Source organism: Mauremys reevesii, linkage group 6 (genome assembly GCF_016161935.1).
Source record: "Mauremys reevesii isolate NIE-2019 linkage group 6, ASM1616193v1, whole genome shotgun sequence".
Classification (NCBI taxonomy): Eukaryota; Metazoa; Chordata; order Testudines; family Geoemydidae; genus Mauremys; species Mauremys reevesii.
This window is the reverse complement of record NC_052628.1, coordinates 18,593,071-18,610,015: the sequence shown is the minus strand read 5'-3', so window position 1 is coordinate 18,610,015 and position 16,945 is coordinate 18,593,071. Positions and strand designations below refer to the sequence as shown.

Here is a 16,945-nt window from a genome sequence, read left to right as displayed (position 1 = left end):
TTGAGTCCATAGTGTACAGTAAGAATGTGACAAAGGGCAAAACATGGTGAAAAATACAGACTTTCATTTCCTCATCCTAAAGGCTAGGCAGATCCATCAATCTTCCTAAAAGGTTTCACAAAAAAGAATGTGGAAAGAATCCTGAAAAATAATGTTGCTGTGTTCTTTCTACATGAAGAAGGTGGTTTCCGCTAATTCTTATGTTTATTATCAAATTATCTTGTTATTGGTTTAAGTTGATACGTGATATGCAAGAGTTATAATAAAGGTATAGTCGTGTGTGTGTGTGTGTATAATATAATCATACACATATATATATGATTGTGTGTGTGTGTGTGTGTGTGTGTGTGCGCGCACGCACATACTAATAATAGTTCAGCATTTTATGTCCTCAGCACTTCAGGCTTGTTTATCTGTACAAAGTCAATTTGCCACAGAAAAGGTCTGTGTTCCTCTTCCTGCCTTGCATCATATGGACTGAGACCACAACACTGTTCTACTTAAGGAGTAGCAAGCCAGAAGCTGTTTGGAAGAGGAGGTCACATATTATTGGGTTAGGTTACCTGGAGATCTACAGGAATTGCTAGAGAAAGTCCTATGGACTCAGGGTTCCTTTGCAGCTAAATACTGCTCTGAACTCCTCTTCCCCACCCTTCCCAGTTGCAATAATACTTTTCACAAAGGCTGCCTGGCTGCAGTAATAGTCCTTATGCGCTGTGTGGAAATACCTGTCATGCTGCTCAGAATAGAATTGTAAAATGCACTTGATCTCTAATTTATGCTTCTTCACCTGAAGAGCATAACGTGTTGAGTTCCTATCCCGGTCTCCACCACTGGCTTGGCCACAGGATCCTCGGTGCTACATGGCAGCACTATCACATAAGCGGTGTGGAGATTCTTGCACAACTACATGACAAGAAAGAATACTATAGTGCAGTCACCTTTCCCCTCCCTGCAGTCCCTCCTGACATTTCTTTGAACCTTTAGACCCTTTTGCTTACTGTGCTGGGGAACATATGGCCCCCAGTCACTACACATCATGTAGGTTTGTGATCGTAGAATAGAATTGCAGCTGTGCAAGCACTAGAATACTCCAACATGGATTCAACTCTCAAGCATTTGGCAATAGTTCAGAAAAGGAGCTTAATCTGGTTTCATCTAAAATTGTTTTTCTTTGTTCTAAAACATCCCCCATGATCTCGCCGTGTTTGATATCTGATCACAATGTAATGGGGAATGATGAAAAACAGAATACATGGAAGTCCAGCAAAGTGCCTTTTTGCAGATATTTTCCCCTAACTTGTGGTGGGGTGATGGTGGAGGAACACCCCCACCAGACCCCAACCCCCAGATTACAACATTCAAAGTCATTTTCCTTTCATCTGAATTAATTATATATTAATAAAAGGCTGCACTCACCCTATTCGTATCTGTAATTAAGGGTAAATATAATTGTTTCAGAAATCTACTTCCCACCCATTAGGTTTTTAAAAAATGATTAAAGTGAAACAATTATTCGGTTGCAAAAAATCATTTTGGTTTGAAAAGCAAAGTTTCAGCTGTATGATTGAAGCAGTCCAATTTTTTTTAAACTACCACTCAGGTATTAATCAGTTTTGATCAATACAATTTTTTCTTTTTAAAAAACTCAGTTTGTGATTTCATTTTCTGTATGAAGTGAAGGTTTCCTGGCTAAAATTAAAAGAAGACAGGGCTGAGGGTGTGTTAGAAACACAGACCGAGTTCCAGGTGACAAACAAACAAACAGAAAATCCAAATTGACAAAGAACTGCTGGGTGTCTGAATCTGGTAATGGATCTTGCTGTGTTGAGATTGCTTTTCTTCTGTAATTTTTTTTAACTCAAATTTTGAAATCTGACTGGAAAATTCAGTGTTACATTCTTTGTTTTTGATAATTCAGTGTACACTACAAACTATACAGTTCTGAAGGGCGGCAGGGGTGCGGGGGAGGGATTTGCACAGAGAATGCTAAATTGAAGGAATATGTCTGTAAGATTTATACAGTTTAGCTCAAAGATATGCAGCATCTTGTTTCCTGTGTTTCCTGGGTAGTATGCTGGTGGGACACAAAGATAACATCAGAACATTAGCTTGCACTAAATGGAGAACATGCAACCATTTTAACCCTGTCTAAAGTCAGGAGAGGAGTTTGACAGATGTAACACTTAACTTGCAAGTCCATCATTTCTTAATGGCAAATATGAATTTTGAATGCCTAATAATTCGTACAATTATGGGCAAATATGGACAAAGAGCCTTAAATAGTATGTAATCTGTGGCTTCATGGTTTGTAAATGTTTTCTCATTCTCTTTGTTGCAGGCTATTAATAATGTGACATGTAGGCTGAACAATAATAAATGCCCATTGTTCTATTTACCTGCATCTCAGAATAAATACATATATATTTTTATCTTATTTTTCCACAGTGGAGTGTTTAGGGAGGCCTCCTTAACTGCACAGAAATGCATGTTTTTGTTGCCTTGAAGAATGACTTTGTTGTCCTAGTGAAAAACAAAGGTTTTAAAAAAAAAAGAAGAAATTAGTCTATGTGACGATGATGAAAGTTCATTAGACAGCAATGCTTTTTCAGGAAAGACTGATCTTTATTATAGATAAGAAGCTGCTTATAACATCCTACTTTACATGAAAATTATTAATGGTAAAATATGTAGTAGTAATTGTGACCATGCTGTACATGCAAAGGTAATGCGCATTCATATACCAACAATATACACATCGACTCCTTGAATGAACAAACCCTACAAGCAACCAAGGCGGTATCATAATGTTGGAAGTTCTTTCTTGCAGTCTTTCTTAAACTTTTGCATATTTCTGTTCACACGTGTCCACAGTACCAGAATGCTGCCTTATATATAATCCATATATTATTATCTACCTTTGTAGATTTATGTCCTCAAGCATTTAGTACCAAGGAATTAGTAATCATTATAAAAAGACGACGAGTGGCAAAGAGAAGTCACCAATAGCTAAACAAAAAAAATGGATTGCTTTTAAGATTCTTATCACTTCTTATTTCCAATATAGTTGTCTTAAATTTTCTGTCTATAGAGATCTCACAACCTTTCCAGGTCTTTTAATGAAGAAAACAAAAAATATAATGTGTGCACGTCATTTTAGATTAACCAAGATTCATTTTATTTGTACAAAAATTCAAACTCCATTTTTATGTATATTATTTAAAAAAAATTCAATTACATCAAGTAGGATGTATGTAGAAAGCTCTAAGGCTGGTTGTGAGTTAAATCTTTCAGACCACTAGACACATGGATAATCTTGTACAGATTAGCTGGTCTGTCATTATGTGAACAATGTATGTATGATAAAAAATACATGGTTGAGTAGGATTTTTGTGGCTAGCGGTCTTTCATTCCAGAATAAATTATTCAATAAAAGACATTCAATAAAATTGTTTGTTTCAATAGTGTACTCAGAATGAGTTGATAACTTTTTCAGTCAGTTTTGTATGTATTTCTTTGCCATTATTCGACTCACTTGCAAACATTTTTGTCAGTGCAGGTGTGTATCAAAAAGAGCATAGTCACCACAGGTGTATATTAAATAATTGCTAAATGTAAAGATATTAGCCACAAGAAAGTTGAGAATAACATTCTCACATTTTTAAAACCTTTGTAAATTACATCCTTTTGGAATTTCTATAAAGCCAAATGCTAGACAGCACATTATGTAAAAAGCCCTAAAATAGAATCAATCAAGGATTACTTGTTGATAACCCATTAGTTATTTACACATTGCTCATCTGGAATAAAAGTAAGATAGTTTTATAGAATCAAAAGTTATCTTTGGATGTTTCTAGAAGTATAGTTAGCGAATAAGGATGTTTTAATTTCTTATTTTCCAGTTCATGGGTCATATTTGACCAACTGCTTTCATTAGAAGACATGCCACTTTGTTGAGCTATTTAGGAATCAAAAAGACTGTCTTAATTTAAAACAAGGAGCCTTTGTTTTAGTTGGTGACTGCCTTGTGAAATTTTTCAGTTCTCAGCGGGTTAACCAGGGAACAGGGGCAGAGTCATAATTGGCCTATTTAGAGTATTTTGCATGTGAATAGTGTGTTAGTGAAGCATTACTAAGTCTGTTGTGAGTGACATGGTGATTAGAATTTAGATTAGGGAAAACACATTCTGTACTTTATAAAGTACAGTAATTAGTTCAGTCAGTAAAAGTTGATTACAAGTAACGATAAAGTTAGATTTTTGGTACTTAATTTTAAAATTTCTTTATTAAATGGTAAATTTGTTCTTAATATAAATGGTAGTATCTACACCTGTTTTATTGCATATCAGAATAATTAAAAGAACAATGTGTTCAATGCAGAGTATAATCAGGGGATTTATATATTATGGGTAAGTTTCAACGTAGTTTATAGCAAATAGAATCTTACTCTTAGAAAATTGTTCTTCTTTCATACTCTCTTACAGACTAAAATTTGTCTTTTATTGTGGTCAGATACTGTTTCCTGCTATTTCATAGAAACTAGACTCCTTTCTTGACTGAGTAAATCTTGCATTTGTGGATGTGTATCTTGTTATATATAATACAAACATAAACTAGATAGACTTAAAAGTCCTTCGCTGCTGCTGCTGCTGCTGCTGCTGCTGCTCTCCAATAGCCTTAGATATTTTGGGTTTTTTTTTCCAATAATTTGCTAAATTAGCCAGGTTTTTTTGCAATGTGTAATTTTATTTTTACATCTTAATCAAATATTGTGTACTTGGCGTGTATATTTTGTATGGTATCTGCTTTGTATATTTCATGCACAGACTGAAAGTCTTTGCTATACGCAGATAGTCAATTTAGCTAGTTTAATACACACTGAACCATAATATTAGCAACAGGATAAAGGTTTTTTTGTTACCAAAAATATGTTTACAGACACATTTTGTCTGCTGTGAAGAAAATGAATTGTATTCAAATATATTTCTTCAATGTAGCTTCAAAAGTTTGTGCTAAACAATGATTGTATTTGCATAAAAAGGCGTAAGTCTACTTCAAATGTAAGTAATTCTAGGGCGGGGGGGTTGTTAAATAATTTACTCTATAAAGCATCTTTAGCAAAGGGAAAGACCCTAAACTGGAAATGTTTAGTACTGTGTACTTTAAAATCTTGGACGCTCTTAAATAGTATTTCAGTTTGCTTCATGCAGGTTTCTTTACATTGTTATTTTAAGCAATAAGAAATGGCTGGTGGCTGGGAAAGTTAGATTTCACAATATCTATTTTTAAAATCTTTTAGCAAAGTCTCCTTGGAGGTGACATGGATATTGGCAACCCAGGAGCTCTCTCACCCACCAAACCTGGCTCTCAGTACTATCAGTATTCTAGCAATAACCCCCGAAGGAGGCCTCTTCACAGTACTTCTATGGGTGAGTTACTTCGTCTTGCTTTTTCCCCCCATTAAAAAATAACAATTGAAGTTTCATTTTATTTAACAACATTTTATAGTAAAAGCAATAATCTAACTGAAAACGACAGAGCATGCTTGTACTTCCAGCTGGCAATACAAATGGGGTTTTTTTTAATGTTAGCTGATTCTTTGCTTTCCCTTGGTTGCACACACAAGGGTCCTTTTAAAAACAAAACCATCTAAGGAGGGAACAAATTATTTAACACTCCAAATCTACACATTCACTCTTTCCCGGCAACTTTCCATCAAACTTCCTGATCTCAGTAAGTAGCAATGGTGTCCATTTTATTTTACCAAAATGCTAAAAGTCTAGACTAAAGCTGTAAGAAGCATAATCAGGTAGCTTGTTGTTCGGCAAATTTCAAAGAAAACATGTCTTACAATGGCATTTTATCTTTTTTTCAGAAGTACAAACAAAGAAAGTTCGAAAAGTTCCTCCAGGTTTACCATCATCAGTAAGTACTGCTTGTCTGCCAAGCTTGTTTGTGTTTTCTTTTGCTTTGTTTGATGAAAAGTGGATAAGTGAATCCAATTCCAAGCTCGTAGAGCATTTATCAATAAAGACTGTAGACAAGGTAAGGATAGTCTAAAAATCTTGTCACTTGACCAAACTTTGAAGTGATTAATTACATGATGAGGACAAATATGTCTTGGTCATGTTGATTTTCAGCAGGGGAAACTCCAAAGAGAGCGCTGGAAAGATGCCTGAAGTTTGGGTAGTTACCTGTACGTGGCTCTGGATAGAATGAGCATTAGTTTCACGTGTTGGTTAACTTCTTTGTCAGTATTATGATGATTTATGGATTTGCATTTTAAAAGAGATTTGTGGAAAGGATTTATGAGAAATTTACATGGGTCTCAGCCCAGAATACAGGGAGAACATCTTTATTTTCTACTGATGTACCTGAATTAGAGTTATAAAAGTAACTGCATCAGTAGCTGCCTACATGTGTGATACCAGGTGTCAACCAGTGGAATCCAGCTGTTGCCAAAGGCATTATGGGTTATTTAATAAATAAAGATATAGTCAATAATTACTCAGAGTCCCACTCTTTCCCCGCACCAAATATGATATATACTTGTAATGAATATCCTTGATTAACTTTTTTTTGTGGGAATATGGATACTATCTCAGATAAACAGATACATTTTTTTCAGTGATTACCTTGAAATCTATATCACAGGCAATTAAAAGCTGAAAAGTCTCTTCAGCTGTATATAATCATTTCTTATGTGATCCAAATAACTTTTCATTTGATTTTTCTCATCTGCCAACATTTGATAGATTCTTCTTTTTCTTCTTCTTTTATTTTTGCTGAAAAAAAAAATTAACAAATGTATATTACAGCTTTTAAAGCTATTTATCTCAGTGTAATGTACTGTACATTTATAATAGCCTTAATAGAGACGATAAAGAATTACAATAAGTATAGCTTCTAAGTTTTAGTATGACTAAGAATGATATTTTTCTCTGCACCTTCCCATTAGTTTTGTTTGTGCTGCACTGTTATATATGTGGATACAGCATTACATCTGTGCTAAAAAATATATTGGATAGATTTTCAAATCAATAGCTGTAAACAAAAAAATCGTATTCAGAAAAACGGACAACTTTTTTCACATCATAACCATATTTCCATTATCTATAAATGTGAGTATTAGGAAGTGTTAAGTGATAATCAGTGTAGCCAAATATATGAACAAATTAACTTGTTAATCTGAGATGGATTTTTTGTTTTTATTGTAAACCCAATTAAAATTGAAGTTTACAAACTAACATGTTTTAAAGAGGCTCATTTACACCTGTGAATGTGAGAAACTGTAGTCTCATTACTACTCATTTTAGAAATAATAAAATTGAAATATGAAAGGGAAAGACTATGCATATCACCATTTAAATATGAGGGGCGAGGTGGCTGAGGTAATAATATCTTTCATCGGACCCACTTCTGTTGGTGAGAGAGAGAAGCTTAGAAGAGCTCTGTGTAAATCTGAAAACTTGTCTCTCTCGCCAACAGAAGTGGGTCCAATAAAAGATATTGTCTCACCCACCTTGTCTCTCCAATATCCTGGGACCTACATGGCTACAATTGGAACAATTAATTTAAATGTTCCAATTATTGTGTTGTGTGTCATATTGAACATATATGAATATGTATCATTTTATTGTTGAAATATGGAAAATATGAAAACAAAAGTTTTTTACTAAAAAGTCACTATACCTATTTTTAAAGTTTTCTTAGCTATGTATTTTTACTGGCCCTTTACAGAAATAGTTAATATCCCCCTCAAAGGGGATTTTATGAGTGGTTTTATGCTTGAAGTTAGCTGTGGATTTAATTTAGATGAAACTTTAGCTTTTAATAGCTTATATGACAACCTCAAATGATATATTCCTCACAGCTGTTTACATTTTGAAGGAAGCCAGTACATAATATGGATAATATTAAATACAGTAAAATGTATCTTTGAATGTTCTGGAATGGCAGAATAGCTTTGTGCTGTAAAAGCGACATACTTTTGCCGTAAGGCACACATTCTTAAAGATGCAGTGCTGTATTTTCTACCTTATCTTTAAAATTAACAATTAGCTTTTTCCAGGATTCAGAATTTTGCAGATTTCTTTCTGATACACAATCTATTTGTGTGCTATAATGTCTGTTTTCTACTTGCTTAATCATTGTCATACAAAAATTTTCCATAATTTCTTATGAATTAAAAATATTTCCCTGTAGACAGCAAACCACTTCAGGATAATTACAGATACTGTTGTATTCTTGTCATAAGGAGAGAGTTTTATTATGATGTTGTCTGCAGTCTAGTCTCACTGTGGAGATAAGGTTGATAGGTGTTTCTATTAGAAACCTCTACAGTCAGGGTCTTAAAACTCTGCAGTAAAAGTTTGCTTTGGGCAGATTCTGAACTCACAAGAACCAGAAGCATTTGACTTTTGTGCACAATCATATCAAACCTCTTCCTCCTTTAAACATTTTTTTAAAAATTCTGTTTTACATTATTGAAATACTTAACCTTTTAAACACTCATAGAACCTGGGTTCTTTTTAAAATAATATTTATAGGCCAAATAATTCTTAAGGTGAACTGTACCCCTCAAGTTTGTGAAATTTGAAATTGTGTTTTACTAGGTATACAGTAAACAAAACAAAACCCGCAAACCTCCCCTCTGCCACTAATTTCCCCCCAAAATACTTTAATTGTACAAAGTGTTACCTAATCAGAATATGTGATAAATTAAATGTAAATATTCAGTGACAAGAATATAACAAAGATTCTTAGAGATGCATAACATAAGTGTGTTTGCATAAATATGACTGGCTTTGGTTTTGTGCTATACATTAATATATATCATGAGAAATCATTTGCAAACTTTATAGATTTAATCCGAGCCATTGTCATCCCTAAAAGAAGAATGCATCTTTTAAAAGGATCAGAGTATATGTGTGTGATACACCTTGAAACATTAGCCTAGATGGGACCGTTATGTTGGATAAACAATATGCATTTATAAATTGAGTAAATAGATTACATTGCATTTAGCTGATAGGATGAAAATATTATTGTCTTTCTATTAAAATACTTGTATTAAATTGGTCTCACTATTATTTATACGATGGGTTACAAAGGATTTTGGGAAACAGTTTCAGCTGGTTGAATATATAAATGCTCTTATACAAAATTTCTGCGATCGGTTGTAACAAATACATTGTCTCTTGCTTTTACTGAAAATGATGGTTGATTTTGAAAGCAAAGGCAATTAAACTGTAAAAATATCAGAGTTCAAATAGTATTAGGTTCTGAGTTAAACACAAAGTTCAGAGTTAAGGCTGAAATGTCATCTTTAAAAATTCACCCTATTGTGACAAGGTGCATTCCAAACAGTGCATGATCTGCCTTGTCTTTATTCAGAAACACTGCAGTGGCTGTGGGGGAAAGAAAACATATAAGTCTGGCCTCCACAGCAAGCTCCAGTCTGGCAGAATGAATGAATGAATGAATGAATGACACTTTTCATCTTATGATCTCAAAGCTCTTTATCAGCACTGTGTAGCTGAGCCCTTATTCCCATTGGGGGCTGTACATACGTTTCGTTGCAAGAAGAGGACAAACTTGTAACTTGGGGTGGAATAACATTTTTGAACCCCAATAAACTGGATTTAAATAAGTATACAAGTCCCAGAATGTTGTTTCATACCAACACCCTCTATACTTACCGAATATTATGTTACCTAATCAATCTTCCTAGGTAAATCGATATGCTATTTCACATAGCATGTACAAAATATCTTTCCCTAACACATTCATGTTGCCCTTTGTAAGGAATATCTCAGCTTCTCCTGTTTTCTTGGTTTCAGGAACTCATGCCAATTTCAAGTTTCAAGTCTGGATTTGTTTTCCACATTGTCAATTTGACCTAGCTTTCAGAGCATCGTATTGGTAGTTAGGAGATCTAGATTCTGTTCCTCACTCTGCTTGGCTTGTGGTGTTAATTTGAGCATGTCACAACCCCTTTGTGCCTCAGTTCCCAATATGTAAATAGGGTGACAGTACTTCCTTTGACTATCTAGATTATAATCTTCTGGGGCAAGGAGTGTCTCTTACTATGTGCTTGTACAATGCCTAGCATAAAGGGACCCAGATCCCTGGGTGTGTAGGTCATATCATAATAAAAATAATTATAGTATCTACCTTTGTAAAGTGCTTTGCAAATCTTTGATGAAATCTGCTACAGAAGTTTATTAGCCAGCACATTCCAGACCAAAATATTCCTGATTCTGCTGTATTTGTATCTCCTTATCTTCAGTTTCCTTCCTCTGTAACCTGAAGCTTTTATCCATTTTGGTCACTGGCAGTTTAATCACATCTGACCTTTTACTAATATATGTACCTAGTGCTCATGAGGTATATCTTATATTGCTCCTCTTATCTTGACCACTGGAAAATTGAGAGCAAAACACAATGGGCCATACTGTTCCCTCCATCTCCATGAGTGAAGAGGATGAAATCTGGCATATATAGGATGGACACAAAAGTGAGGAATGGTTTCTTTTCTCACTCTATGCCTCCTACCCTGAGGGTCCAGGAGGGGAAGATGTAGGGCTGGCTACACTAGCCTTTCACCACCTAGAGAGTCCCCTAATCCTCAAATTGCCAGCTCATCCAACTTTGATCTCTTTTTGCGCACACTGAGAGCCACAGCTTTGCCCATGGAGTCTGGGAGTGAAAAGATCAATTGTTAATTCACCTCTTTGAGATGCAGTTTTGCAAGAAGAGCTGTTTGTCTGAAATGAGTATTTTATTATGATTATTAATTTATTTTATAATACATACAGTGTAGAGCACTTCCAGTGTCTTCTATGCTATTGAAACGAAGATACATTCTCAGCCTCAGTGAATTTATGATCTAAACTGGACACAGACAAAATTGTTATGGCACATAATACACCAGATGAAAGCTCAGTCTCTTAGTCCTGTGGGCTTGTTGGGGAAAATCATTCTTGAAAGCCTTTGTGAAACAAATGTGCTTTAAAAGGGGATGTGAATGGAGCATGGTCATATGGAAGAAGGGAAACAATAGCATTCCAAGCTTAGGATGTGGAATGAAAGAAGACGTGAAAATGAGACTAGAAGGAAAGAGAGAGCAGTTAGAAGGGATATTTGGGAGGAGCCTACTGGACGAGTAGTATGCAGAAATAAAGAACAAAGATATATGCAGTGTGGTTAATTGAGTAAGGCCTTAAGGCTCAGGTTAGAATTTAAGGTTTAAGCAGATTTGAGGTTTCATAAGTTTAAGTGACCTCCATCACAATGACTTTGTACCCGAGAATCGAAAGTCTATGCACGTCTTAATTGCCCAAACCTACTAGCTATTGCAACAGCTGCCAGGAACAGAGTAAAATAGTTGATAACTTTAAAAGGACAGAGAAGTCATCTCTTGGTAGGAGGTTTAGGATGCAAGTAGCCTATGCACGTGGCATAGTGTTTAACTTGGTTTGATTGTGAACAGAGTGGGTGAGATATTTTAAATAAGCCTATTGGGATGAATAGTCAGGAATGCAACCTACCTTAATTTTAGTCCTGCAGAAATGTGAGGGGTGATTGGGACTGAAGAGGGAGAAGCTCAGAAAAAGAGAAATCATGGCATTCCCTCCAGTCACTCACATGCTCTAGTGAGGCTCTTTGCTCCTGAGGATGAAACCAGGTCAACATTTCAAACAATGGCTGCTTATAAGTTTTCCAAGTCTTAAGTTATCTTTCTCTGTAATAAAGCTTTCCAGTAGCATGAACAAGCCTACTTGATATCTTTAGTAATCTGATTTTCTCTGTTCTGTGTGGTGTGATTTTAGACTTGTAAATCGTGTTATTAAATGCAGTAATTATTGTGTCATTCAGTAGTTCTCAACTGTCTCCTTTCACCACCAGAACTGTGACGTTCGGGGGATCACCCAGGCCAGTGAGGGCTTCTGTCACCACTTGCCCTGTAACCGAGGGGAGCCTAAATGCTGTGCTGCTGTGGCTCAGATCCCTGACACTAGTACTCAGCCCAGTGTCTTACCCTGGCTTCTGCCAGCCTAGTTATGCCTTGGAAGGCAACATCAACAGCCCTTCCAGTCCCACGTTTCCTGGCTGGAGCCTGGGCTTTAGGATCTTGTAGGGTGAGAGATCTGAGCCCAGATGTCTACACAGAAATGAAAGAGCCCCACAGCTCGAGCCCTGTGAACTGAAGTCGGCTGGCACGGGCCAGCCGCAGGTTTTTCTTTGCTTGTAGACACAGCCTATATTAGATATGATCCGCTTTCTAATACAAGTTACCTGTTGCCTTTGCACATTTCCTCAACATATCCCCCAAGTGAACGGGGGATCCAGTGTTTCACAGGCAGCCTCCTACCTAGAGGTTGGCCCTCAGCTTCTGGTTGCCTTTCACTTCAAACCCCTTCCATTTTAAAAGGGCTCGCAATTTGTGTTTTCTTCATTAGAGATATTCAAAGTGGGGAAATCCCTAATTGTCTCAATGTCATCCCGTTAACTCTAATGGCCCACCAGTTGTCTCTTCCTGGGTTGTACCAAGCTAGGTGCTTGGAGCTAGTCTCATCTATCTGGTTGAGGAGGCAGCCCCTGACTGACCACCACCCTGCTGTAAGATGAAGGTGAAACTGCGCCACCAGTTATGAGCACCGATTATGTATCAGTTTTCTCTCTATATCCAAATACATAAAGTCATAATCACAGTCTATATTAATCTCATAATGGCCATCAAGTTCAGAACATTACAAGTGTTCATAAAAGACCTTACTCAATATACTTTTATAATACAATAATGCAGTATGCAATTGGTTGCTTTGACTACTCATTTTTGCAGTTTAAACGTGCTGAGTTCTCCCCTTGGAGTGTCTGGACCTTGACTGTCACAAGGACCATCCCAGGGTCCTTTGGCCATCTGGCTGGTACTTCCTTCTCACTTAGCAACATAGGAAGAGCAGAGAGGTTGCAACCAGTTGATACCTATTTTTTACCTCCCCAGGAGGAGATGCAATCCCTCAGGTTGAGAAATCTATGTTCTGTGCTGTCCCTGGAGAGAAGCGTTCAGAGTAAGCCAATGCTGATCATTGGAGCATTCAGCAAAGGCAGAACCACTTTCAGCAAGGAAAATACTGGAGTCTTTTCTGAGCTTTAACAAGTTATTTAAAACTTTGCCACATGCAAGCCAACAAATTTCATTATGGAACAGGAGCGGCTGATGTTGAGTGCCCATTTCTTCCAATAAGATAGCAAAGAGGCTTTAACAGAGTTTGCAACTTTAACATTCTCATTAGGTACCTTTTCCAGTTCCATTGGCATTGTCTTTGCCACCAAAGCTTTTTGGTCCAAATGGCTTGGAGTGCAATTCTAGTCACAAAGCCACTGTGTTTTGTTGTCATAGCTTGGGCTCTGTCAATAAAAATACCAGTAAAGCAAAGTAAAGCCAATCCAGATGTGAAAACTGATTTTTAAAAGCTTCAGATTATTTTTTCCTGTCATGTTAACATGGCATTTCCTTTCAGTGGTAGAATCTCTGTGTATGGCCCACTCATCCCAGACAAATATTAAAAATAAGGCAGAAGAAGACACATCTGTGTTGTCATCCAGTTGCATTGAGAAGTATTGGCTTCTTTTAAACAGCTGTTCCTGAACACCTGTAACTGTGTAATGAATTCATCAGCTGACTGCATCTTTGGCGAAGGAATCTGCTTTGACTTCTCTGTAGATCAGTCAAGCAGATCCCAATATCCGAAATGCAGGGTGTGTTTAGTGTTTCCCTAATTATTTGAGGGATACCAGTAGTGTGATGCTTGAAGAGCTTTCATTTATGGAACTGCCACTTAATAAAAGTCTTCTAATTTTGTATACCCATAAACTTTCAGATTAAAAATTCAGTGGGTTTCTCTAGTAAAGATGGATGTTTGGTCTCCAAATGAGTCAATGGGCCTTCCTTTAAATGTCTGTAAGCATGCACCAGAATCCTTTGCTAGCTACTGCAACAACTGCTTTGAAGTACTAGGGTAGCTGTCTTGGTCTGAGTCCATCAGAGAGGGAAGTCAGCCTGCAGTCCATAGAAGAGGGAAGATAAGGAGGTTGGCTGCAGTGGCACTGGTGTCTGGCTCCATGGAACAGTGTAAGGAGCAGGCACTATAATCCAGGTAACTTCCCCTTGAGGGACAAACTGGACACCCAAAAAAGCCAGCTGGTTCCAGCAGAGCTGGGCCAGTATGTTGGGTGCCTGGCTGCAATAAAACTGCAAAATGAAAAAATCCCAAATGCTGTGTTTGCAGGAGCATAGAGTCCACAGGGCCTTCGCTGAGATGAATGGGACCAGTTTGTACCTCTTAAATTTATTCTTGCAGACTCTTGGCAGCTTCAGTCAGGCATCACTGTGTAGTGATTCTTGGTTCATGTTTTCAAGGGTATTTCCATCACCATAAGGACTTTTATTTAAAAAAAGTTTTAAAAGTAGAGAAAAAGAGAGGAAGGTCATGACAACTGGGTCAGCACCCCATTGTGCTAAACACTGCACAACACATGGTAAGAAACACTCCTTGCCCTGAAGGCTTTATGCCAAACAAATATATGGAGTTATACTTATCTCATAGAGCTGGAAGGGACCCTGCCTTCACTAGCAGGACCAAGTACTGATTTTGCCCTAGATCCCTAAGTGGCCCCCTCAAGGATTGAGCTCACAATCCTTGCTTTAGGAGGCCAATGCTCAAGCCACTGAGCTATCCTACCCCCCCAGAATAGGGGGGAACAAATATTAGCTCGCTTCTGTTGATGGAGAAATAAGGCATAGAGAAATTAGGTGACACCCAAAATCTGTGGTAGAGCCAGGAGTTGAAACCAGATTTCTTGCGTTCCCCTTTTAACCGCAAGACCATCCCTCCTCTTTATTTATCATATATAAGGGTGTCCCTATTCATAGTGGAGGCATATTTCTTACCTGATGTTGAGTATGCTTACACGCATAACAGCTTTGACCTCATTATCTGCGCAGACAAGTGAGTGTATGACTCAGTCCCAGAGCCCTGGGAAACCTCTATCTTATTCCAAAACTAAGATAATGAAAATGTTACTGTGATGCCATCTGGAGTTTCCCTAAAGCTTAGGTCTGGTTGTGTGGGTTTCCTATGGGAAGGACACGTTAATGGATGGGAGAGAGAAGTCTGTGATAACTTGGCTGAGGAGAGCTGGGGAGCAGAGAACCATGAGGCATTCAGTTTATGCTTTCGCTGTATATTTTAATGTATGCTAATGTTAAACATTAGAGGAGGACTAAGCTATTTTTTAAAAGTCAGCCTTATGAATTGTCCTAAACCTTAGCTTCAAGTATCCAATTTAACCAAATGGGAGTTTTTCAAATCAATTTGGAGAAGTGTGTTTCCTATCTGTTCAAATGCTTCTGCTGCTGCCAGTGGTCCGCCTACTATGAAATCTAACTCACAAAATTAACAGTATGGTGGGATCTCAGCATCATCACTGCTGGCAGCATCTTCTGGGCTGAATGCCATCTTCAAATGTCATGCATCCTGGGGCTTCCCTGGGGTTAGAAGTGTGCAGTGTGTTCTGGGTTATCACTGACCCAGGGAAGCCCTGAAATACTTTAGTTGAAAATGGCAGCAGGCCGAGCAGTGAATGCCAGGCGTTCTGAAATCCCATTATGGATTTGGTAGAGTATCAGCAAAGGTGGTGGGATCTGTTAGGGGTCTGTCTGAACTGACCTTCAGTTAGATCAGAGATGGAGGACAGATGAAGTGGAGAAAGATAAAATATGCATAAGGAGTGTTGGGTTTCATGACTGGCTCCAGGGTAAGGGGAACAACCAAAGCACTCAGAAAGAAGGAAGCAGAATAGTGGATTGGGTAGGAGGCATTAGGTGATGGGTTGAGAAGAAAAAGGAATTAATTTGGGGATCTTTGCTAGAACATTTTTATATAATTCAGTAAATACTGAGGGCTAAAGTGCTTAGCTAGCTCCACAGCAGTCTGGCTAGAAGACTACTGCAATGTGCTGCTAAGCACTATGTGTAGTGCTCCTTTGCCTAAGAGCAGTGTATATGTTATTACAAGTGCTGACATGTGTGTGCCACTCATAGGAGCTTGTGGACATGTCCTCTGTTCTCAGAATCCCCATCACCAGTAGGCCATGTTATGCACCTCTCTGTATATACTTTATGTACCACGAGAGAACACCCGTCATCCAATGCCCACATAACACACATTGCTGCCTTACATCCTTTCTCAGCCTTCTACTCAGTGTATCCAAGGGCAAAATTGAGCCCTTACTTCATATTTTCATACGAACATTTCTAGTATGTTAACTTAAACCGGCACTTTTTCAATTAGTAGAAATCTTGTTGTGTAGAGTTTTCTTGATTTGCAATATTTCTTTAAACCAGGGATCGGCAACCTGCGGCCCGCCAGGGTAAGCACCCTGGCAGGCCGGGCTGGTTTGTTTACCTGCCATGTCCGCAGGTTCGGCCGATCGTGGCTCCCACTGGCTGTAGTTCGCCACAGCCAGTGGAAGCCGCGATTGGACGAACCTGCGGACGCGGCAGGTAAACAAACCAGCCCAGCCCGCTTGGGTGCTTACCCTGACAGGCCGTGTGCCAAAGGTTGCCGATCCCTGCTTTAAACTTTTTTCAAATACATTATTAAATCTCAATCTACTGTCAAACAATGAGTTGACTGATTAAAAGATGTTCTGCTGAAAATTGTGGCACTGGAAAGTATAAAGCATTTCTTTAGAGTCAATGTGTTATGTGGGTTTTGTCCCCTCCCTCCCCCAACACACTAAAATTCAGTGAAGCTGTTGATAAAACTGTGTGTGTGTTTAAATAAATTATATATAATTCTTTAAACACAAAATAGCATTTGAAAAGCATGCTATGTTTTTTTATGCCTGGGCCTTAAATGTTTTAACTTCTAAT

General features: G+C 37.7%; 1 protein-coding gene across 14 annotated transcripts in view; it reads left to right on the top strand.

Annotated features, from left to right (window-relative positions):
• Positions 1-16,945, top strand: part of TCF4 (transcription factor 4) — a 316,652-nt gene that overhangs the window by 193,001 nt on the left and 106,706 nt on the right. For 13 of the 14 annotated variants that reach the window (XM_039542741.1, XM_039542744.1, XM_039542751.1 and 10 more), the window contains 2 exons: positions 5,300-5,429; positions 5,876-5,925. In XM_039542741.1, coding sequence (XP_039398675.1) covers positions 5,300-5,429; positions 5,876-5,925 — 180 coding nt within the window. The remainder of the gene's footprint in view (positions 1-5,299; positions 5,430-5,875; positions 5,926-16,945) is intronic. The other variant, XM_039542743.1, reaches the window with a different exon arrangement.